Source organism: Delphinus delphis, chromosome X (genome assembly GCF_949987515.2).
Source record: "Delphinus delphis chromosome X, mDelDel1.2, whole genome shotgun sequence".
Taxonomy (NCBI): domain Eukaryota; kingdom Metazoa; phylum Chordata; class Mammalia; order Artiodactyla; family Delphinidae; genus Delphinus; species Delphinus delphis.
In genome coordinates, this window is record NC_082704.1 from 98,821,344 (window position 1) to 98,846,841 (window position 25,498).

Sequence of the window (25,498 nt, forward strand, 5' to 3'; positions counted from 1 at the left end):
AAATACATAATTTGAACTCAAACAGAAATTTCAAAATGCTCTTTTTTAAAGTATTATTACCATGGTTGTTCACTTAAAAGTCATAACTATGCTACCTCTAGAAAAAAGTACTTCAGGATCATTTATTGTTCAAAATGTAAAAAGCGGGAGAATTAAAATGTAAAAATTGGATCACAAGACAATTAGAAGGAAAGGAAAATTGATAGAATTATAATAATTATGAACTAAATAAAAATCTGAGCTTCCTGGAAATTAATGTAAAAAGTAAAAAAAAAAAAAAACTGTTATTTTTGGATCCATGCATACTCTTTTAGAGAGAGTAACTTTTGTCTTGGGACTGAATGAGATAAATTTATCACATGGATCCTTTCATAGTAGCAATACTACCTAATGGACAATCTATTTTTAGAAGATATAAAGATAACTTTCAGAGGAATTTTGGTATGTGATTATAACAGTATGAGTTGATTCAGGTAGGTTAACCTCTAACAATCAAATTCTTTTGGTAGGTGAAAATTAAAGACATTTAGATAAATAAGGAAGTGACCCCCATCTCTCCCATTCAAACATAAAGCCTCTCTATCAAGTGCTAGAAGGTAGAAGCATATTCATAGAAGAGTAAGACAAGAGATAAAGGGTAACACTCTGTGGTTTGGATTATAGAATTACAGACATGCACTTTGTACACAAGACTTGCAAATGGTACCAATGACATCTGCCATGAAACATTTAAGAACCCAATTTACATCTGGCCACATGTAGGGCCATCATTCTTCCTTCTTAGGGGGCTATATAATGAGTCTACAGTATAGTAAAGTATGTTCTGCAAAACAAAGGGGACTTTGAAACTAATAAAACATTTGGGCAAATGTTCAGCAGGGACCTTAAAGTTCTAAGAGTAAATCATAGGAAATATCATTTTGACCTCAAATATTTAACATTTAAAAGATGTTAACAATTACTCGTTATTTCCATAAAAGGGCCTTAGTGTGGATGGTCCTCTAGAGTAAGGCATGTTCTCTCAGTCTGTTTATCCTTCAAAATTGTATGTTTATCTACTAGAAAAACTTGTATTTTTTTCCTCAGGAAAGGGTCCATGGATTTCTTCCAATTCTTAAAGGGCTCCCTAATCCTCAACATATTAAGAACCAGTTCTGGCAAACATTAGATTTTGAGCTAAATCTGCACCCTAATTTTAGAAACATCTCCAAATAACAGAATGCGCTGACAAACAGGATGGAGTAATTTATCTACCTATTACTAATCACAACCAAGTAATCACAATTTCAACTGTTGTGTGAATGACATGGGGCTTATCCTGCTAAGTATTTTGCCTAAGGTGATTCATCAAAGTAACAGAAACCAATGGGGCAGAAAGAAACAGTAAGGAGTGATGAAGAGGCATAGACTTACATCATCAGAATTTGGAACTTTGTGGCTGAATGCAGAAAAAAGAAATGATTTCACTTAGGATGACTTCTCTAACCTTGAGAGAATATTTAAGATATGTAAACTCAGTGATCTCCATTCGCTCCTCAGATGAAGACCAAGGGCCTAGCATGCCCTTAGAGTCCTTGCTTTGTCTCCTATATGCTTGTCTTTTTGCCTCCATCTTTCATCTTACGCCCCCACCCTTCTATGCCCAGCATTCACATTGGCCTTATTTCAGTTATTTGGTCATTATTGCTCCCTCCCACCATGTTCCTTCTGCCTGAAGCCTCCTTCCCTGCTGTTCTCTTACTTTCAACTCAAATGTACCTGCCTCAATGAAGTTGCCCTTGGTGGCTCTGTCAAGGTCAGGTTTTCCCTGTTAGACACTCTCCCAGAACTCTGTACCTCTGTTTAAAGCATTTGTCCCGGTGGTAATTTAACATCTGTTTATTTAATCATTTACTTAATCTCTCTCTCTCACCTACTCTAGGTAAATGCTGTGAGGGCAGGGTCAATGAATGCTCACTCTAATATTCCCTAAACTTAAGTGTCTGCCACCCCAGTGGGTCCTAAAGGTAGAAGCATCACCCTAGCAGGACTGGAAGGCAGGGCATCAAGCCAAAGAAGATTATTCTCAAACCTTAAATCCAGTGGAATTTGCCTTGTTAAATTTTGGACTTGATTAGGATCCCTTCTTTCTTCCCTATTTTTTCTCATTTTGGAATGTGAATGCCTATCCTATGCCTGTCCCACCATCATATATTGGAAGCACATAAGTGATCTGGTTTCACTGGTTTATAGCAGGAAAGAAGTTCTATTTCAGAATGAATGATATCTTGAGTCTCATCCCTATCTGATTTAAATTATGAAGAGACTTTGGACTTTAGGCTTTAGGGTTGATGCTAGAATGAGTTATGACTTTTGGACTTTGGGGGCTCGTGGCATGTAACAAGGACATAAATGGGGGGCAGGGTGAGAATCTGTGTACCAAATCATGTCCCCCAAAATTTATGTGTTGGAGCTCTAACCCACAATGTGACTATATTTGGTGATAGGGCTTTTAGATAGTAATTAAGGTTAAATCAGTTCTTAAGTGCAGGGTCTTTATCTGATAGGACTGGTGGCCTTACAAGAAAAAGAGAAAGATTTTTTTTTCCCCTCCATGCACATGTGCCAAGGAAAGGCCAGGCGAGGACGTGGTGAGAAGGCAGCTGTCTGCAAGACAGAAAGAGAGTTCTCACCAGAAGCTGAAACCTGCCAGACCTTCATCTTGGACTTTCAGCCTCCAGAACCGTGAGAAAATAAATTTCTTTTGTTTAAGCCACCCAGTCTATGGTATTTGTTATGGCAGCCCAAACCAGCTAATACACTTAGTATCATTCTTGGCCACATTAGAGACACTGAATATGTATTTTATGGATGAATGCATTTTGTAGATGTTATTAATATCTATATCTGAATCTCAAGAAACAGGTTAAGGTACTGTCAACAGATTTTTTATCACAAGAAATAACACAGATGGAGTATTCCTCTAATTCACAGGGAAAAAAAGTCATGGATTCTATTCTTTAATAGCAAAATGTATCTAGAATTACAGGGAACAGAAATTACCTATACTTACATATTTGCCTAATAAACTAAATGCCTTGCTGTACGATATTCTTTATCCAAAAATATATTTCCTGAGTTTATTTACTTCCTAGTAAAGCTGTAGGTCCAATATTTGAAGAAGAATCATCAAATCCTTCAACTGATTTTCCCTTCAAAATAGCTTTGAATTTCCCCTCACTTTCTGAATTCAATACCACCTCCAAACCAACCCTGTTGCCTCTCCATCTCCAGTCTTCCATTATTTAAACCACTGTTTTCAAAGTATGCAGATTAACCCCCATTCATTGCTTTTAAAATTAAGCCCAGTCATCTCAGTTTACCATTAAGGTTCATCCTGGAAACCTTTTCATCTATCCTCTAATCAATTTCCCACTTCCCATGAAAAGTGTAACTATGCGTAGTAACAGTTTGTAGTAACTATGCAAAAAGTTCAAGCTGTTTATATTGATATATCTTGTTTATTTACATGTGCAGAATACTCATTTAGTGTCTTTCTCAGGCCCTTTTGTGTGTGCTGTGTCTTGTTTGCCCCTCCAGATATACTGCCCACCCTTCTCCTGTGACCCAGGAGAATGACATTTATAGATTAAAGCTCCTTGTCGTCTGCCTTCTGATTAAGTTTAGTTGATGGGGGCCCCTGTTCAGATTCTGGAGGCAGGGAGGAGAGCAAAGTAGGGTGTTTATTTTTCTGGCCCCACTCCTGTGTTGGTACTTGGACTGGCTCTTAAAGCTGCCTTTACAATGAGCATCTGACTCTCCTTCTGGGTTTCTGTAACTTCTCGCTCCCTGATCCTTCTTAAGTATAGTAACAGCACTGATGCTGGGTTACTGTACTATCCCTTGAGGTTCCTCTATACTCCAAGTACATATAAAAAATATTTTTGTAAAGGAACCTTCCTTGAAGTATCCTAATTTAATGGACTGTCAGTTTTAAAGATTTTCCTCATATATCCAATTATACTGTACATCAGCTGCTTCTGTTTGTGTGGATTCCACATTTTGAACATATGACTGTGTTTTGCTCTGAAATTCACCTGAGCTGCCATAAGAATTGGACAGTGCCAAATTACTGTCCATTTTCCATAGGATACGTGTGCTTCCTATACTCCAACACTGCCTAACCATTTTGAAAACTGACAAGATCAATTAACTATGTGTAACTAAGTTTTTGGGGATTCGGGCATCCATATGTTACCTATTTAAACTCATTTTCTTCGCTTATATTTTGATCTTTACTGTGTTTAATTAAACCCTTAAGAGGGAAATTTCATCATTAAATAATTTGCTATTCTTCTGGAAATTTCCAAGAAATTTCTATTGATCATGCTCCAAATAGGAGGAAACAGTCTTACCTTACAATTTTTCAACTGGCTTTTAATTGCTGTTGCCTCTGATGTGGTAGTGGGTTGGGTTTTCAACCAGTTTTCTGCAGTAGTTGTCATCTGCTCCAATTGTTGTAGCTGATTATAGAAAGTGATGATGTTGTTCTGATACTCCAGCCAGTTAAGTCTCTCATTTAGCAACTGGCAGAACTCGATCCACCGGCTGTTCAGTTGTTCTGAGGCTTCTTTGATACTGTCAGCATTAACACCCTCTAGAAAGACATATTTTATAAATATATCCACTGAAGCCACAGACTGAAAGACATTATCTGAAAACCAACATTGACTCAAGTTCCAAACTATCATCATCTGAATAATTTCAAACAAATCATTTATTTACTGATAAAGAAGTTAAAATACCATGATTTCTGATTATTGACTGTAAATTACTAGAATTGCATCTTATCAAAGAATATGAATATAGCAAAGTACTAAATAAGGATACATAAGATGTAGAAGAGTAGAAAATATTTAAATTTAAAAAAATGGTCAAAGCTCTGATGGTGGGGATGGAAGATTACAGACAAATAACTTTTTGGATACTTCCAAATAAATGTTAAGTATCATGTATATTATTAAATTATACTTCTAAAAAGTAACATACATTTTTATTTTTTAAAACACCTTTGAATTAGTTGAAATGTTATTATTTGGATTTTTAAAAAAAGGAAAAAAGTGAGTATGTATAAAAAAATCAATAATTCTCTGTTTATGCTACAGAAAGCCAGAAATAAGCGGACTGCCCATGAGTCCAAAGAAAGGAAACAAGCATTAGGAAAAATAATCTTTCTAATTAGAAAAAAGGTTTTCAAATTATTTACATGTCATTTACAAATGCGGAAGTTGATCTGAAAGTTTTAAAATCATCGATAGAAATATTAAAGCAGAAAAAGTCTATCGAGGGCAAAATGGAAACATAAGCATATCATTATCAACTTCAGCCTTCTGGAAAATCTAGTATGTTTTAGGGAATATGCTATGTCTTTTAACATATACCATCTTATTTAAATTTTGTCAAAATGTGATATATGACTAATGCCAATCCAATGCAAGTACAGCAATATCGCATTATTAACTCTCTAAAGTTCATAATATGTAATGTTCTTACACACACACACAGTTCACATAGTAAATTCTTTAATAAATTACACTATATAAATATATTAAATATGATATGCATGTTAAAACGTAGCTATGATAGCACTAACTTTCTAATATTTCTGAAACAATGAATATTCAAATGTTTCCTATTCCTACATATACTCGCAGATCTCAAAAGGGATCATAAGCTTACTGTAAGATTCTTCCTCTAAGTTAAAGTATTTTAGGGGTAAAATGATTTAGTGAAGACCAAGTTGTCTAGGAGAATCTTCTTTTATGAATGCCCATTTTACACAACTTTCTGGTAATGTGATTTAGTTAACTGACAAGTTATTACGTTATTAAAAAGTGAAGACCATCTCTAGCAAATGTGAGGCTTGTGGTTCTGCTAACTTGTACATGCCTCCCACTTCACTCTTTTTAAAGAATAAAAAGACATGGATTTGAAGTCAACAATTTTATTCTCCTTTACTTTCCTCTGCTCAGATACCTAATTTTCATTTTGTTGTAATTCTGTCATGCTGCCAAACCACGTCTCTCAATCCATGTGAAACACAACACTAACTTCGCTCATTTCAGAATTTGACACTAGCCAGGATGACATTGGAGAAAACAAACTTCACAAATATCGTTGGCAACGATCTTTTTCCTCCTTCTTTGCCTGATATATTTTTGAAAAAAATTAATTGAAGGGCTTCCCTGGTGGCGCAGTGGTTGAGAGTCCGCCTGCCGATGCACGGGACACGGGTTCGTGCCCCGGTCTGGGAGGATCCCACATGCCGCGGAGCGGCTGGGCCCATGAGCCATGGTCGCTGAGCCTGCATGTCCGGAGCCCGTGCTCCGCAACGGGAGAGGCCACAACAGTGAGAGGCCCCGCGTACCGAAAAAAAAAAAAAAATTAATTGAAAAACTGAAGAGCAAAAAGTTAATATATGTATATTTCTGTATATACAGCTATAAAAGGCAGCCCATGGTTTGCAGGAGCTAAATATTCCTCTAATACCCTCCCTAACAGCTAAGGAAGTGACTGGTTTTATTGAGACATCTGGATGTGTTGTGGGATATTCTGTTTGGGATAATTTGGTTTTGAGCACTGACCAAGAATTATACTAAAATATGTTCTGAGGGATGCCACTAAGAAACTATAGTTGTAAAATGATCATGTTTGTCACAAAGTATAAGGGAAGAACCCAAATCTCCGGTCATATAGGCACTCAGTTTGAGAAAAAATACTACAATAAAATGCTGATATTATTGCTGGAAAATGAAAGGGAACAATTTAAAAGTACACAGGGTAGAAACTGTAAATTATGTTAGAAAATGATTCAAAAATGTGCCATGGATCTAAATGACCAGATGTTTAAGAGAAATATTTTCAGCATATATTAAATGTGAATAGGCACTTACAAGAAGGAAGTCAGTCCTTGGTAGTCCAAGTCCATGACAGGCAAACAAGAGATGCTAAAGTAAATTAAAAGTACTGATGGAACGATGCTGGATTGAATTTATTTAGCATTTGTCCAAATGATAAGGGAATACAGAGAAAATTGTCTCACCATCCCTGAGGTCAACCATATGAAAACCCCTTAGCAATTGGAAAAATAAAATCATAAATTAATTTTAATAAGAATAATGCATGTTAATTTAATCAGCAAAATGCAAATCAAACTATAATGAAGTATCAATAAGTTCTATGGTACCTATTAAAATCCAGAGCTAGAATTTAATTACTCCTTGTTCATTACCCAAAACTATCAGTTCAGTATGTCGTGCCCAAAAAATGTCCAGATGCTAAACACTGCTGCAAAAGGAATTAATATAAATGAGAAAAGTGAATTTAGTACAAATCCACTATGAAATCTACATACTCTCCACTTAAGAGCATATTGATTTTTATAACCGAATAAAGGGAATTAAAATATAATAATAGGTAAAAGAAGGATCTCCTTATTAGGATAAATGGTAAAAGCAGGCAAAAGGGTATAAAAGTTCACAGCAAAAGCTCCGGTATTTAGGCAGACCTGAGTTCAAATTTGGTCCCTGGCCCCCATCACTGCTTTACTAAATGAGTGAACTGGGTTCAGTTAGGTAATCACACTGGGCCTCATTTTTCTTATCCATAGATTGAGAATTGACATGTACACATAGCTATATTTAAAATAGATAACCAACAAGGACCTACTGTATAGCACAGGGAACTCTGCTCAATATTCTGTAATAACCTAAATGGGAAAAGAATTTGAAAAAGAGTATGATACATGTATATGTATAACTGAATCACTCGGCTGTACACCTGAAACTAACACAACATTGTTAATCAATTATACTCCAATATGAAATAAAAAGTTAAAAAAATACAATTGACCTCATTGGACACCTATCAGGATTCTTAGTTAACATATATGAATTGTTACACCAAGCATGACATATACTAGGCAACCAATAAATATTAGTCAATGTTAATATAAAGAAATGAAAAAGAACATGTAGGAAACAAGGAAAAGAAACCACATCTTTCAAATGGTAAATTAGGGAGAGGGGGAGTCTTTTTAATTACTGAAAAGGGTCATTTATGAAAAATAATAAATACTTTTTAAAGATAGTAATTTTATATAATATGGCACTAATATGGGATATAGAAAGTATATTTATACACTTTTAAGAGAAATTATATCAATCAGTGATGAATCCATAAGTTTATTAGGGAATCTTGGAATAACTGGTCATAAATCTATAATCATTTGAAATTAAAGTTACACAGGATAGCCATGCTAAAAGTTAAAAACAGAAATTTCTAGATGTCACTGGTGAAGATATGATTTTGACTGCAGAAAATCAGACATTTTATTTATTAACGATTTGTATGGAAATACTGTATTATTTTATATATGAATATGCTTCCTGCTCAACTAGAGTATAACCTGTCTTTCTAAACTATAAACCCCCCTAAGAAAAATCTCTCCACTGGCAGTATCTGATAGAATTCTCAGCTTAGAGTAGGTATGAAATAAATACACTTTACTTTGTGAACTCACCCAACACCAAATCGATATCTTACTTCATACGAATACAAACATTAGGGGAGCAATAGCCACAGACACGAAAAGCCAAACACAAGACGCATGCAGTCTCTCTTGCTTCAAGTTTGCTTTAAAATACTTGTGGGAGGGATCAACAGCACTGTCTCAATGTCACATTACTTAATGTGTGTCTCTCAAACTAAAATTAGAAATGCCATTACTTCAACTTCATCAATTAACTGGCCATCTATTATCCAGTACTAATGAGATTATGAGAAAGTCCCTTAAAACTTTTGCAGAATAAAGGTACTAAGTGTTTCCCCAGCAAATACTATAATTTTATTATTATATATAATTGTTTTATGTGTATTTCATAGAATTATGCTTCTTAACTGAAAATTTTAAGTTTCATGACAGTTGGTAAGTATAAATATCTGCAAAGTTTTAAGTATCAATCATTTGAGCATCTGTTTTTTCTAAGTTTTTGTTAGCTACTTAAGAATACAAACACTAACTCACCAGGCATTATGAACAATACTTATGGAAACCATTTTGTACCAGCACATTAGAATCTCAGGGATAATGGATCATTATCCATTCACATCTCATATTCTAAACAACCCCCGAAATAGTCTATGAATAAATATATCGCACCCAGAGGAAATGGATCATTACTTGAAGTGCATCCATTAATTTTATTACTTGTGTACAGTGCATAACAGACTGTTAGAATAATTTTAATTGTGTACCACCTTCCACGGAAGTACTTCAAAACTGCCACTTAAAGTGAAGTATTCCTCATCGAGTATATTCAGCATTAGCCATAAGGTCAGGGTAGAATAATGCAGAAACCTGTGTTTTCAGAGCTCTTGAATTAGAAGAATATTTGGAATGAAAACTTAAAATAAAGTTGCTAATAAACAGTCCCTATTTTTGTTGCATATTAAATGAGGGTCATTGCAAATACATTTGGCATTCAATATAACAGCCTAAAATATGACAGAAATTTAATTAGAGTCCATGAAAATGAGGTCTGAGTATTATAGGCTAATTCTAGAGGTGTTTCTGGTGACATTAACTTTTATACAACTGCCACATCATCTTATTTTAAAAATAGCTTTTAAAAAAAGGTTGACATAAAATTCATATCCCTAATAAGAATACATAAATTTATGAATATAACTTTTTTTCATTTTTTCTCTTTCTAAACAGTATTGAATTGTAAGAGCAAAAAGTCAGATTCCTACTCATATTTTTTTTTAACATCTTTACTAGAGTATAACTGCTTTACAATGGTGTGTTAGTTTCTGCTTTATAACAAAGTAAAGCAGTTATACATATAAATACATCCCCATATCTCTTCCCTCTTGCATCTCCCTCCCTCCCACCCTCCCTATCCCACCCCTCTAGGTGGTCACAAAGCACCGAGCTGATCTCCCTGTGCTACGCGGCTGCTTCCCACTAGTTATTTTACGTTTGGTAGTGTATATATGTCCATGCCACTCTCTCACTTTGTCCCAGCTTACCCTTCCCCCTACCCGTATCCTCAAGTCCATTCTCTAGTAGGTCTGCATCTTTACTCCCGTCTTGCCCCTAGGTTCTGCATGACCTTTTTTTTTTTTAGATTCCATATATATGTGTTAGCATACGGTATTTGTCTTTCTCTTTCTGACTTCACTCTGTATGACAGACTCTAGGTCCATCCACCTCATTACAAATAGCTAAATTTTGCTTCTTTTTATGGCTGAGTAATATTCCATTGTATATATGTGCCACATCTTCTTTATCCATTCATCCGATGATGGACACTTAGGTTGCTTCCATCTCTGGGCTATTGTAAATAGAGCTGCAATGAACATTTTGGTACATGACTCTTTTTGAATTATGGTTTTCTCAGGGTATATGCCCAGTAATGGGATGGCTGGATCGTATGGTAGTTCTATTTTTAGTTTTTTAAAGAACCTCCATACTGTTCTCCATAGTGGCTGTATCAATTTACATTCCCACCAACAGTGCAAGAGGATTCCCTTTTCTCTACACCCTCTCCAGCAATTTATTGTTTGTAGATTTTCTGATGATGGACATTCTGACTGGTGTGAGATGATATCTCATTGTAGTTTTGATTTGCATTTCTCTGATGATTAATGATGTTGAGCATTCTTTCATCTGTTTGTTGGCAATCTGTATATCTTCTTTGGAGAAATGTCTGTTTTTGTGACTAATTTTCCACAACAACAGTGATCACTTAAATTTCCTCCCTTCACACACACACCGGGCACAGAGTCTTTTCCTTTGGAGATTAAACGAAGAAAAATGTGTCTGTCAATTAACAACATTTATTGAGTGTGAACTCTGTGTAGACCATTATCTCAAGTGTCACATGGAAAAACAGGAAACATAAATCAAACTGCCCAGAACTCAGGAAAAAGTAACAGAAGAGGAAATGGGTACAACCATGGAAAGCTACTCATTCATGGTGGAGAGGATGAACTGCTACACACAGTACCATTTCCATGCCCCAATGATGTACAGAGCAGCTACAAAATCTCTTCCCATTAAAATACACAATTAGAATAGTTACTGCCACTGAAAATCCTTCACAATGATGTGAAAAGATAATGGGAGGTTTGCCTCTGAGGTGAGCCAAACTGACCCCAATCCCTGCCCTTACTCATCTGACAAAGTTCTGTCGAAATTCAAATAACACCATTCATGTAAAGTACTTAATGAACTTTAAACCAAAATATTAAGTTACAGTTCCATACTTAATATTATAGATAAAAGGAGCCCTTGTCTGTGTTATCAGTCTGTGCTATTTAATTACAATCCTTAGCAGACTTACTATTAGGTATCACCTTAAACACTATAACACTCATCGGATGATGGTCTTGAAACGTTCTTTTAGCCTGATATACTAATAATTACTACTATTATTTAAACATTTCCTTAATGTGATTGTCTTCAGGCTCTTAATTAACACACAGAAAACTACAATTAGAAATTCAAAGTGAAGCACAATTTAATGTAGAAAACATCACGAACCCTATTAGATAATTATAGTATCTCCTCTGGAAATTGTGGTGAAACCATTTTATAGCTTAAGAAAGGGGAAATTGAGCTATGCTTATATGTTTTCAAATGAATGTTTGTTTGTTTGTCTGTGATAGGTAAGAAGTGGATTTATTTAGAGAGAAACACCCTCCACAGACAGAGTGTGGGCCACCTCAGAAGGTGAGAGTGGACTTAGGAGAAACATACTCCACAGACAGAGTGTGGGCCATCTCAGATGGTGAGAAATGCACCAGGGTATGGGGTTGTCAGTTTTTATAGGAGTGGGTAATTTCATAGGCTAATGAGTGGGAGGAGTATTCCAGCTATTTTAGGAAGGGGCAGGGATTTCCAGGAATTAGGCCACCACCCAATTTTTAATCCTTATTGTTTTGGAACTGTCATAGCACCTGTGAGTGTGTTATTTAGCTTGCTGATGTGAGCATATACTGAGGCTCAAGGTGTAGTGGAAAAAGTCGACTTGTCTGCCATCTTGGACCCATCAAATTAATGTTTTGATATAACATTTTTGGTAATTTCAATATTAATAAAGGAAAACGATTTATTGAAACCAGGCTTTTTTTTTTGTAATATCTGACTGATAAGGAGACTATATATTTGAATCAAGAACATTATTTTACAAAAAGAATTAAAAATGAAGTCTAATTGTAAATAGATAAAAACAAGTAAGCACATTTTTAGGTATAAAAATGTTCTAGATTGTCCTGAAGTCCCATAATCTCACTCAAAAGATGAAAATCTTTTGCTCTAAAGTATGCAGATCAGTTAAAAAAGTAAAATAAAATCTTAGGAATCCAGATTAATTAATAATCAATACTATTGATACAGTAGCAAGATTCTTTACCGTATTTAGTTACTAAAATTCTCTAAAATTTTATTTTATGTCATTTTGTGTTTAAATATAAAAATAAATCTTAAAGAAGGTTATATCGTGTATTTTTTAAATCTAAATAAATAAAATTTTGGAAATTCTCCTTCTCAGTATAACACAGCTACCAGAAACATAGGTACATCACTAGGTACCCTATCTAGTCTCCCATTTACTCTCATTAAAGTTCTAGGATGTGAATAATTTGTTGAGACTAAGGCTATGATACTAATCTTATATACTGACAATAAGCTTCATAAAGATTCTACCTGTGAAAAATTTCTCCAGTAAGAGGAAGACCTCTCCACCATCCAACACTTTATCACACTATTCCCCATACTTATCCAATCAATTGATTTTGATATAGGAGCAACAAATTAATGTTAGTTAAAAAAAAACAGTTAAAGGCCCGTGTACTGCAAAAAAAAAAAAAAAAAAAAAAAAAAAAACAGTTAAAGAGATAAATCAGTCAAAATTATACCAAAATTCCATGTCAAAGTCCCAAAAATACATTTTTTAGATAACACTCTCTGTTAGTAGCACTGTAGCCTCCCAATTTAGTCTATTATGATCATGAAGATCCTTTACATTCTTCTAAAAGAACTGGGACACCTATAAGAAAAATGTTCATGTATAGCTTTAATGTATGCAAATAATTTACGCAATCTCTTTTTTGATTTAAATCCAAACAAATTAATAATAATCTCTTACTGAATATCCCTGCATATTATTCAAATATAAATCATTCTACTGCAAAATTCAAATTTAGTTGATACTAAAACTTATAGTATATTTAATATTAACTGTATTTTAATATTCTTCATATAACACTTTGCATTTGATAAAATGCAGCCAAAACAAAAATTATCTTCTAATTGATCATAACGTCTATGTAACCGTGCAAAACTAAATGTGCTACGAGAAACAGTGTTTTCAGGACATGCAATTGATTTTTAACACAACCTTGCAACATCGAATGAAAGCCATTTCTTCTACATTGGCAACATGGTAACCTCTGCATTTTAAACCATTTTAAGACCCTACTCCACTCCCTGTTTCTCAGCACCTTTCTTAAATTCATTCAAGAAATGCCTTCAGGACTAACAGATTTTGTTTTCTGCATTTCTTAAGTGGTGCTAAAAATTTATGCTTTCAGTAGCTATTTAAAAATGGCCAAAAGTGATTTGAAAATATGTTTGATATACCATTTGTGGTCAAAACTGATGTAAAATATAAGCAGTGAGGAATTTTTTTGCATGTCTTAGAGTTTCATTCTGAAGGAAAAATTAAGAGTTCCAAAATCATTCTAGATACTTTAAAACATGCTCTAATCTTATGGCAAATTATTCTAAGTAGAAAATTCAGTTTCCTGTGTGTGTGTTTGTGTGTGTGTATATACATATATAAAACATAGTTTATGAAATGCTTTCTTTAAAATATAATAGCTAGGGGCTTCCCTGGTGGCGCAGTGGTTGAGAGTCCGCCTGCCGATGCAGGGGACACGGGTTCGTGCCCCAGTCCGGGAAGATCCCACATGCCGCGGAGCGGCTGGGCCCGTGAGCCATGGCCGCTGAGCCTGCGCGTCCGGAGCCTGTGCTCCACAACGGGAGAGGCCACAACAGTGAGAGGTCCGCGTACCGCAAAAAAAAAATAAATTATATATATATATATATATATATATATATATATATATATATATATATATATATATATATATAAATAATAGCTATATTTATGCTCATCTCCATACATACTTTTAAACTATGAATATATGTTAAAAGTTGTTGTCATGGGAAAACATACATAGAATGTATATGTATTTGTATTACTTGCATAACATTATAACATTGTACAAGAATGATCTGCCTTTATCTTAATTGTTAAGGATAAGATATGTGGTTAAATGAATAGACATTTACATGAGGTCATAAATGAAGTACCATGATTCAGCTGTCATTTTCCTTTCTATAAACAAAAGAACAAAAATGTGTATGTTTTATATGGTTATGAGTTTTATTACAACTCCACAGCCACACTTGAGAAAGGAAATTCTGAACTTGTAAATTTAAGAGCTTTACTGAGATAACTGTTGGGAAATCTGGTTTAGAGAAACCTCAATCTGTCTTTCAACTTCATGAACCACATCAGTAAACTCTATTTTTTGGCTCTATGTTGGTGGAGCAATTGTAATATAGGGTTGGGGGGTGCCCTCTGAAATATACCTGGAGAGGTACTCCAGGCACATATTGTGCATCTGGCTTAACTCACAATTTGCTCAAACAATCAAATAAAATAAATACTATGCAATTTCTTCTGTGAAAGACAAAACAAAAAGGAACAAAATATAAGTTTGAATCTTGGAGTCTACTTTTTAGTAATTATGTAAATTGTTCGATTAAATGGAGCAGAGCAGAAGTATCTATGCTCTAGTTATAGCCCAATTTTGAACCTAATCACATATCACTTAGACCAAATCTTTATTAGCATAACAAATGAGAAGCGTAAAATTTGATCAATACAGTCAACCAATGAGGAATGTCTCACATCGCACCCCTACCCCTTACTGTGCTTTGCTTTCTACAGAAATTATAATTTTCCTTCAGAAGTATTATTATCTTCTGACCAAAATTACCAATGTCATTATCTCAATTACTGCCTTAATTTTGCTTTGCTAAACAGAATTTAATCAGTCAATTAATATTTATTACAGACCTAGTATATGTCCTGATTTTTCTTCATGCTTCCAAAATTTAAAGCTATAAGGGAAATAATCTAGAAAATTATGTTATCACTAATCATATGATCATTTTAACCCTGTATGTAATTTCATCACAAAAAATCATTACCTTCATTTCTAAATTTTAACTTCTTTTTGAATAATTCAGTTTATGCTACTATCAGATAATCTGAGTTAAGGTATACTTGATATTTGATTATGAAATGAGACCATTTAAAAGTAGAGATTATTTAAAAGTATAGATTTTACATCACTTTATAAAAATGAAAAAGTGATAATGCAGTTCCTAGGGGGAAATTATATAATAGTTTAAGGATAATTTTTTAGATCATATAATTTTATTTAACATGAATATGCCGTTGTCAAACTCATCAGTTAAACCATCCAGCAAACATGCATCTAAAAAACAACCTTGGGGCTTCCCTGGTGGCACAGTGGTTGAGAGTCCGCCTGCCGATGCAGGGGACACGGGTTTGTGCCCTGATCCGGGAAGATCCCACATGCCGTGGAGCAGCTGGGCCCGTGAGCCATGGCCGCTGAGCCTGCGCGTCCGGAGCCTGTGCTCCGCAATGGGAGAGGCCACAACAGTGAGAGGCCCGCGTACCGCAAAAAAAAAAAAAAAAAAATTAAAAATTTTTTAAAAAAATAAAAAGCAATCTTTTTTGTATTTTTCATCTTCTATATATTCATTAACTTGTTAACCCAATCCTCAGCTGTCATATTTGCTTGTTTTTATTTTTAACCAAATACAGTCAGGGGGCTCATTAGAAGAAGAAAATGAATTGACTTCCTAGGAAGATCATTGAATTTTTTAATGCCAACATGGCAATTAAGGCAAAAAATAATTCATACACAGAATTTATGCCCCAGAATGCAGGCAGGTACTGGAAAAAGCTGACATGCATAACAAAAACATTTGTTACATTTGCTTATGATATTCTTGTAAACATATCCTTTGAAAAATGAAATAAACCTTGTTTAGAAATAGCATTATCCCTGATTTTCATAAATTACTTACACCTACTTATACTTATAGAAATGAATATAATAGTATAACAATGACAATTAAAAAGTTTGTTTACAATTGACGTCAATAACATTTTGTTCAGACAGCTTTTGAGGTACCAAGCGTTAGCAATAATTAATTTTAATTCATTATTTAAAAATATGTTTTGCTAGCTTTGTACTTTTACCTCACTCAGAAGTAGGTGAAGTTAAAAAAAAAAAAAAGTTCCCCTGAGGAGACATTTTCTTTTAAACATGTTAAAAAATGAAAAGCAACATAGAAAATAAATACCTTAGCAAACAGGTATGGAAAAAATATACTGCAAAATTATTTTAAATCAGATTATAATCACTTTATGTATATTATATGATTGCTTACATTTCCAATTATTTCTGCAAATCTTGTTTTCTTAAACCATTTGGACAAATGCTAGCAGGATTTGCACTAAAACTGATTTCTCGGCAGCAGATTGATACAATATTCTACCACAAGCCATTTTCTTCCATTGGACTCAAAGTTGAATTTCCTCTAATAATTTGCTTAGCATAAGAAAGAAAAATAAAAGCTCACAAACTCACTTTAAATTTTCATTCAGGTAGGGCTTGTCTGATATAATTCTGCTGATAAACATGAACCTATGTGTTTATCAAATCCCTAAGAAGATTATCTAAATCAACTCTGTGTAATTACCATTCAGCATCTGTTCCACCAGGGCCTGAGCTGATCTGCTGGCATCTTGCAGTTTTCTGAACTTCTCGGCTTTTTCTCCCTCTATGGCCTGCAGCATGATAGCAAAGGTGAGTATTCAATAAAAGGATTGTGAAACTATACAGTAATTATAACTTCCACTTGCCCTTTCAAGCCTTAAGATATTTCACTCTGTCAGCTTATCATGTGAATCTAAAGATTTTTTTCTCAAGTTCTTGGCACTAGAAGCATCAAAATGGCAATGAATCACAAGCCATTTTCATACTGAATTGTTATTCTTTGTAATAAGATGTCTACTCTTAACTTTTTTTACGTAATAGTTTCTGAGGCATTGTAAGTTAAGACTGCCTCCCAAAAAAAGAACCAACAAAGGCAAATCATAACAATGAAATGATAAAGTGTCAGATAATTAAAATGGAATTTATCTTTTAAAAATACAACACTGATAATGCTAACGTAAGTATACAGTCTTTATTAAAAGTCAAACAGAAAATCCAGTAAGTATATACAATAGGAAAAAAGTATACTAGCATAAATAATTTACCAAAAAAAAACCCATATTTATCTAAGTACAAGACTGCGGGTTAATTTCTCTCTCTAGGATTGTCAAAGTACTCACATTTCAAGGAAAATTAGATTCAGTTTCATAAAGCTTTCTAAATTCCTTTGTTCATTTCTCCTAACGAGAGTTAACTTTTGAACAACAAAAACACAATTACTTAACAAAATGTAGCATGTAATACTGCTGCGTTTAGCTAATAATGTCTCTACAGAGACAATTTTAAGCTATGATTCAGTAGAACTATATTACTATAGTCATTAAAACCTGTGGCTATAACAATATGTTATATGTCCTAAACCTAACAACCTGCAGAAAAAGCAAGCTATAATGTATTTAACATATAGTGAGACATTATTTTTGTGATTTAATAGTGGCATTATACAAAGATTTCACTTGAGTTTGTGGCAGGAGGTTATTCTACATCAGACTGTTTTTTAAAACTTTTAGATCTATAGGCATTTAAACAAATATTCCAAAGTTTAATTGGAATTGGAGTACAGGTGGGAGGCATATAATTGATACATGCACACCCCGTGGAGCATCGTTCAGTAGAACTTTCTGCAAGGATGGACATATTCTGTATCTGCACTATCCAATACATCCCACTAGCCACGCGTGGGTACTGAGTGCTCAAAACATGGCAAGTATGACTGGGGATATTAATTTTTAATTTAAGTTAATCTAATTTAACTTAAATTTTAAAAGTTACAATGTGTCAAGTGTCAATTGTAATTGCACAGCGCAGATCTAGTGTCTTCCTTCTGAAAGCAAATAGTTAAAGACAGACAGATAAGATATGTAGACATAAATACAGATATATACAATATGGCAACATCACAAACACTGTCAGAGAAGTAAGTAATCATCTTGACTGGACTATTCCCCGAGCACACCAAATGCTGGAAACGTTCATAAAATAATCCATATATTTTTAAATATTTAAAAAGATTCTCCAATTTAAAGAAGTAGTCACAAGTGAACAGAGAGCTCTTTAAATTTATTTTAAAAGGAGTTCATGAACTAAAATTACTGGATTTAAGGTCAAAGAGTGCAAAATGCTAAAAGAGCCTATAGACAATACAATACATCCAATCAGGAAAAACTGTAATATACAAGAAAACAAATTAAAATTTAGCACAATAAATGAAATAAAAGGACAGCCTTTTTAAAAAAGTATTTATAGACTAGCTGGAATATATACGTTTTAAATTATGCCATCAAGGGCAGCAAATGAGAACTCAGTTTCATCTCATCAGTAGCAAAACTCCAAAGGTAATAGAAACATTTTACTATCTTGGATTCTACTTGAAAATTTCCAAGTACACAGACTATGGTGCTTGGGGATTATATGCTCCCAGGATGCTGCATCAATTAGCAGGTGAAACTTCTGGGTTATCTTGAAAGTGAGCTTCACAAAGACATTACTGAATTGTTTACACAAGTGTGTACAGAACCAAGGAAAGTTCTAGCTTGCTACTTAAACTGAAAAGCCCATGAAAATAAAGTAGCCACAATATACTGTTAAACGTAAGAACCTAGACGAAGCTCCAAAATTCACATATTCTTAATTCTCGACTTTGGTCTTCTAAATTCTCTGTCCTTAGCATCTAATTGGCACACGTTTCCCAGTACTTTAAATTTGTTCTCCATTAAAAGGTAAATGCTATCTGCAAAGGACTCTGAGCATTTAGAAGAGAAAAATAAGCACATTCTAAGTAAATATATAATATTCAAATATTTACAACTACCAAGAGCTACAGCGGGATGTGGGGCATCTCAAATTTTAACTACATCAGCTCAAAAAAAGAGAAAATAAGAAAAATACTTGTACTACAACAAAATGACAACAAGAACAATGAGAACAAACTGGTGTTCTTTGAGTTAAACAGTTTTAGAATTATCCTTTTCTAACACAGTGGCTTCTATTTTATCTACATTGAGTTTTGTTTTGTTTGTTTTTTTAATATGAAATTATATGAAGAGTAGAATCAGAATACCATCTTGTCTTTATAAATGATGAAAAGATTATCAATGGCCTCCTTAATGTCATGATCATAATCTCTTTATCCTAAGCATCTAATGGAATAATCAATTAGTATTACTAACAGAGAGACAAACATAATTGAATATCTCAGGGGTAATATTTGAGCTTAAATACCTTGTTTGGTTAGCCACATTATTCCAATTATTCTAATTTATATAACAATAACCACCATCATCACCACAACAAAACAGTAATCTCTGTAGTAGGTACTATTATTCTCCCAATTTGACAGAGGAGGAAAGCGAGGCGCAGAGAGGTCTGTGAAACATTTGAAAACACTGAGATAACCATGATAAAAATGGAATGCCTTACACTGTGTACCAAATTACTGTGTATTACATGATTTCATATGTATTTCATAATAATTCTGTGAGATAGAATCAGCATTATTTTATCCTATTTTACACAAGAGAAAATTGAGCGCAAAGAAGATTAAGTCATATATCCAAGATCATTGAAGTAGAGGCAATTTCCTGGTGGTCCAGTGGTTAAGATACTGCACTTCCATTGCAGGGGGCATGCGTTCAATCGCTGGTCCTGGTCGGGGAACTAAGATCCCGCAAACCACACGGTGTGGCCAAAAAAAGAATCATAGAAGTAGAAAGTTTTAGACGAATATTAGAACCCTGATGATCTAGTTACAAGTTAAGCTCTCTTTGAAACATACTCTGCTGCTTCTAGGGGTATTTCAATGAAGATGAATCAAACAGATTTGAACATATCTTATTCCAACTCACAGTAAAAGTAACCTGATAGTTTGGATGTAGTCAGGGATGGTATTCAAAATATTTACCCATTAATGCAGCATGGGCACCAAGGTATCAGAAGGAATGCCTGGCCACTCGGTATGGACACTGACAGTCTATAGGCTCATTGGCAACTGTGTACAGCTCAATTACTGTACCCCATTGCTGATGTATACTACTTGCAAACTGAGTAACTGCTGCATAAATAGAGATACAGGTCTGAGAAAGAAGCAGTTAGTAGCCTCCACATATTTGTCAATGTTTAGATGATACCTGGGTTCTGATAAGCAACAACATTTTAAAGAAGAATATTGGAAAATTAAGAGAAAAACTGACATAAATGTGCCTTGAGGAGTATGAACAAGACAGTGAAGAGCCCAGAAAATTTCATTTCAGCCACACCTCTAGATAGTTGATTACAAATGAGAAAATTTAGGGTAGCAAGGAGACAGGAAAGAAGGTAATGAGAAGTTTTGGAGTCACTCTGTTCTCAGGTGGTTCGAATTCTGTCCCCACTGCTTACCTGCTGTTTGACACTCAGAAAGTGTCAATGGCTGATTCTCAGTCCTCAGCTTATTTATCACCATAATTTGATTCAGAAGATTCCTCTTCTTGGGAATATTGATTTGGCTTCCTAGACTACAAACACAACTTCCTCTGACCTCAAAGACTGCCTTTACTCAGTCTCCCATGCTGGTTTCCCCTCATCTCCCCGACCTCTATAGTGTGTTCTAGACCTCGATCTATATTTCCATTTGTTCAGGCCAACAACTTCGAATCCTTCTTGACTCTTTATCTCAAACCCCACAGGCAATCCATCAGAAAATCCTATGCGTTCTTACCTCAAAAGACATCCAGAAAGCAATGTTATAACTGTGCTCACTACTACCACACTAGTCGAAAGACCCCCATCATCTCTCGTGAGTCTAGATGTTTCAAAATAGCATACTAAATGGTATCCCTGGTTCCTGTCTTTGCTCCCTAATGATACATTCTCAACACAGCTGACAGAGAAAGCCAGCTCAACTCTCCAAAAGCTTCCCTTCTCACTCTGAGTAAAAGCTCAAAGCCTAACCATGGCTTCACCTGACTTTAATCTCCTTAGCCTCTCTGACTTCTTCTGCTACTAAAGACCTTGATATTTCAGCCCCAGACACACTCTGTTTTGCTCTGACACTCTAGGCACACTCCTACCTCCTCGGGCTATGCATTTATTCTTCTCTCTGCCTTAAATGGTCCTGCCTCAGGTATTTGTAGATTCCTCATTCGATCTTTACTTAAATGGCACTTTCTCAGTGAGGCCTTGTACTGCCACTTTATCTACACACACACACACACACACACACACACCCCTTAGCTCTCATTCCCCCTTCATTTTCATCTTTGGCATTTATCACTAACATTCTATACGTTTTACATATTAATCTGCTTAATTTCCACCTTGCCCACAGGAATATAAACGTATAAGGTCACGTATCCTTTTGCATTCCCTTCTTCACGCTATCTGCAGTGCCTAGAATAGTGCCTGGTACATAGCAGATGCATAATAAAGTGAGGTCTATCATAGCATCATGCCTCCATATACAATATTACAGTCTATCCCACTCCACCCACAGTTCAAAAGCTCTATGAAGGTGTACATGTGTAACAATCCTGGTAGTTATACATACAGTGGTCACAGAAACAGCCCATGAGTTTAGGTGCTACAAGCTGAGGAAAGTAAAGTTGGATTCAATGAAAGTCTCCTGGAAACTCCAGATGAGATTGAGAGTTGGGCAAAACTCACTCTCCAACAGGACTGCTATGTAGTCCTGAAAACAGGAATAAACAATGACCCAAACAGAAAACAAGTAGCACCACGTAAAGTTCATTAACTCAAAACTTAATAGAATCCTGCCTTGGCTGAGGAAGAGAAAACAAAGGGGAAAAAAACCCCAACATGGTACTTGTAACATTTATTACAGAATAAAGAAAAAATATCATATTGAAAAAAATTAGAGGGAGTATAAACTCCCAACAGCGGTCTACCAAACAAAAGTTCAGGAAACAGTTCTGGCATCTTCACTGAGATATCATGGACTTCATAAAAAAGCAACATAAAATCATAAGGCTAGAAGACGTTGAATTTAACAGAAATGGAATGAAATACCAAGGCGACAGAGACACTGATCTCATAAGGAAGAAACTAAAGCCGCATTATTACGATCCAAATTAATACTGGAGATTGTAAAATGTAGACTTGATACTGAACAAAAGAGAAGGGAATGTTTCTTGACTATGGCACTAACCAGCATTCTTTGGACTCAGTAGCAAATAAACAAGTATTCCCATTTGTCAAGTAGAGAGTTATAGTATTTTCAAGTACCCTAATTAAGTTGTTCCTGTATTTCCAGACTGTGCAAAATCTTTGGCTATGCTGACATGTGGGGATGTTTTGTTATCTACTAGGGAATAAGTGTAACAACACTTTACTGGTCTCAGAAACTTGGGGATTACTTTTTTCTCAGATGTTTTTCAAATGTTTCAACATCTTCAGTCTTTCTTCCTCTTCCATGGTTCCAACTCTCTCTATTTATTGATATATATATATATATATATATATACACATACATATATATATGTATGTATATATATGTATATATATAAAAGCTTCCCCCTTGTTTTCAAGGCCACGAATATTATCTGAATGTTCTTCAACGATGACACCCATTTTCTTCCATGCATTTCATCTTCAATGTTAGTCCAAATATCTATAGCCAGATTTTAGCCCTCACTACTTTACAGAAACTTATTTCATGAAAGGCTCCAAATATTTTTCCTGCCAGGTACAATGCTTCTTAAAGCATTAAGTACCGATAACTAAAACAACCTCTTTCAAATCACCTTGTTCATGAAAACATATCTGCCCTTGACATTAAGATCTTTCTATAATCTTTCTTCCTCTAGAAACTCATCCAGCTTTTCTGTATGTGTGCCTATTTCCTTATGTATCTCTGTTTATCATATATGTATGTGTATGAATACATATGTATAATATGGATATAATATTTTTAATTGTAAAAGTATATATTTTATAACAGAACGCAGTTTTGAAATTATTTTTTCTCAACAGAGAAAAATAATTTACTCAGTATATATTCCGTATATGATCATATGTTTAGAAGCTACTACTCAAGATTCTAAAGTATCTAGTACACATAAATTCAAGTAAAGGCATGAGTGAACCATTGCATGAGCAATGAATTGTACATTTTCAAATATATAATGGGCTCATGAAAATTCTGAGATCATCAGGAAGTTATGAATTCTAAAGTGTATAACTTCAAGTGCAAAATAAAAGGCAATTCAAATCACTATGCTGGGCACACGAAACTAATATTGTATGTAAATTATAATTCAAAAAATAAGATAATTGATCAAAAAAGGCAATTTAGTTGTATTATTTAAAAGAAGAAACATAATTAACATAAGTTTTAAGCAAAGTATACAGGAAAGAGAAGTTTACTAGTTCTTTAATAAGCTGATTAAAAACACTCATGACCTCTTGTCCTCCTTCTTTACCGGCATCTCTTAAAGCCCTCTTCTTTTCATGACATCTTTTCTAATTAATATGAAAGTAAGTCCCACATCCCCCAGAGTCCGACTCTGACTATAGAAGCAATTAATTTTCTATTCACTTAAGATTCTATAATGAAGTTTTACCCTTTGACAGAAAAAGTAATTTATTCACTCAAATGTTTATTCAGAAGTTGTTATATCCTTCATATTGGTAGCAGAGCCTGACTTAAAACGTGCCTGCAGAACTGAAAAAAAATCACTTATTCACATAATCAAACATTAATTGGATTAAATACCAGGCGCCTATGTTACACACTGCATACCAAAACCAAACTAAGCCAAACTAAAAGCAAACGAACAAACAAACAAAACCCAATCAGATTAAGTTCCAGTCCCTAGTTTCTAGAAACCAACAATATAATCAATGTAACAATGGCGAGAAATCAGCTTGGATAAGTAAAAAGGAATTAGGTCATGGTAGTCTGCATAAGGGCAACATGAAGACAGTGACTTTGCCAATGCCTTTCAGTCAAAGGCCACCAGGAACCTGCCTGTAGATGAACAAAGTTAAGTTGATTTACTAGTTGCAACAAGAGACATGGCATGTAATAGGGAACTATGGGGGTATGTCTCTAAGAGGATGTTACAAATAGTTTATAGGGTTTGGGCTTGTGTAAGGTGATGTGGGTGGTCAAGGAAGCAAGGCTTTGCCTTTAATTAGACGCTGTAAGGAAGTGGAGGTGATTCTATGATTGGATATCTTAAATCTTCTTATCTAGATGGCAGAAAGAATGTAGAGGCTAAAGCCATGATTAGTAAAGGAGCATAATCTGTCATATTAGTGAAGAGGAGGGATATTTGGTCATTTTGGGTGGTTTGGACAATGTTAGTATTTTTTACTGTATTGAGACATAATTACACAATGGTCATGTTTTTGCTGTGATCCATCATGACTGTGGAGTGGCCCTGTCTGAGGTGAGCATTCGGAGTTGTTTGTCATATTCAACATGAGAACATTACAGACTAGCTGCAAGTACTAGTACAGCATCTAGCACCTCCAAGGCCTAACTGCAGTGCCAACCCAGCTCCTGGGTCTCAGTGGCTGCTCTTTTTTTTCTCAAATGAATGTAAACAGAGGCATAACAGGATACTACTTATGTTTTAGTAAGTTCACTCTGGCAGAAGTGATGTGAAAACTTCTAAAGTAATACAACATTAGTGGCAGTGAAGACCAGCTAGGGACTGTCATCTTAAACCAAAGTCAGCCATAATATTAGCTTTAGTCAGGGTTGTGGTGATGGGAATAGAGAGAACTGGACAGTTTCAAGAGCTGTTAAGGGAATGAGATTAAATGAACTTGTCAAAGGGTAGACGTGTGAATGGTAGAAAAAAAAATCTAGATGACCCAGTTAGCTTTTAGGTTTCTGGATGAGGTTGCCGGAAGAAGAAAAGTAAAAAGAAGGAATAAAGGAGTGCTGGAGAGAGACTGAAGTTTAAGTTTGCAGGCAAACATTCAAGTAAATGTGTCTATTACACAATTAGATATATTGGACTGGGCTTTAAGGGAGAGACACGAGCTAAAGATACACATTTGGGAGTCATTAGAAAATAGATGCTATTTGAATGGGAAGTAATGAGGATAATCTAGAGAGGAA

At 34.7% G+C, this 25,498-nt stretch overlaps 1 protein-coding gene across 1 annotated transcript in view; it reads right to left on the reverse strand.

Annotated features, from left to right (window-relative positions):
- DMD (dystrophin) overlaps window positions 1-25,498 on the reverse strand; it is a 2,124,682-nt gene that overhangs the window by 1,403,584 nt on the left and 695,600 nt on the right. The window contains exons 19-20 of the mRNA XM_060001925.1: window positions 16,916-17,003; window positions 4,395-4,636 (exon numbers count right to left, since the gene is read on the reverse strand). Coding sequence (XP_059857908.1) covers window positions 4,395-4,636; window positions 16,916-17,003 — 330 coding nt within the window. The remainder of the gene's footprint in view (window positions 1-4,394; window positions 4,637-16,915; window positions 17,004-25,498) is intronic.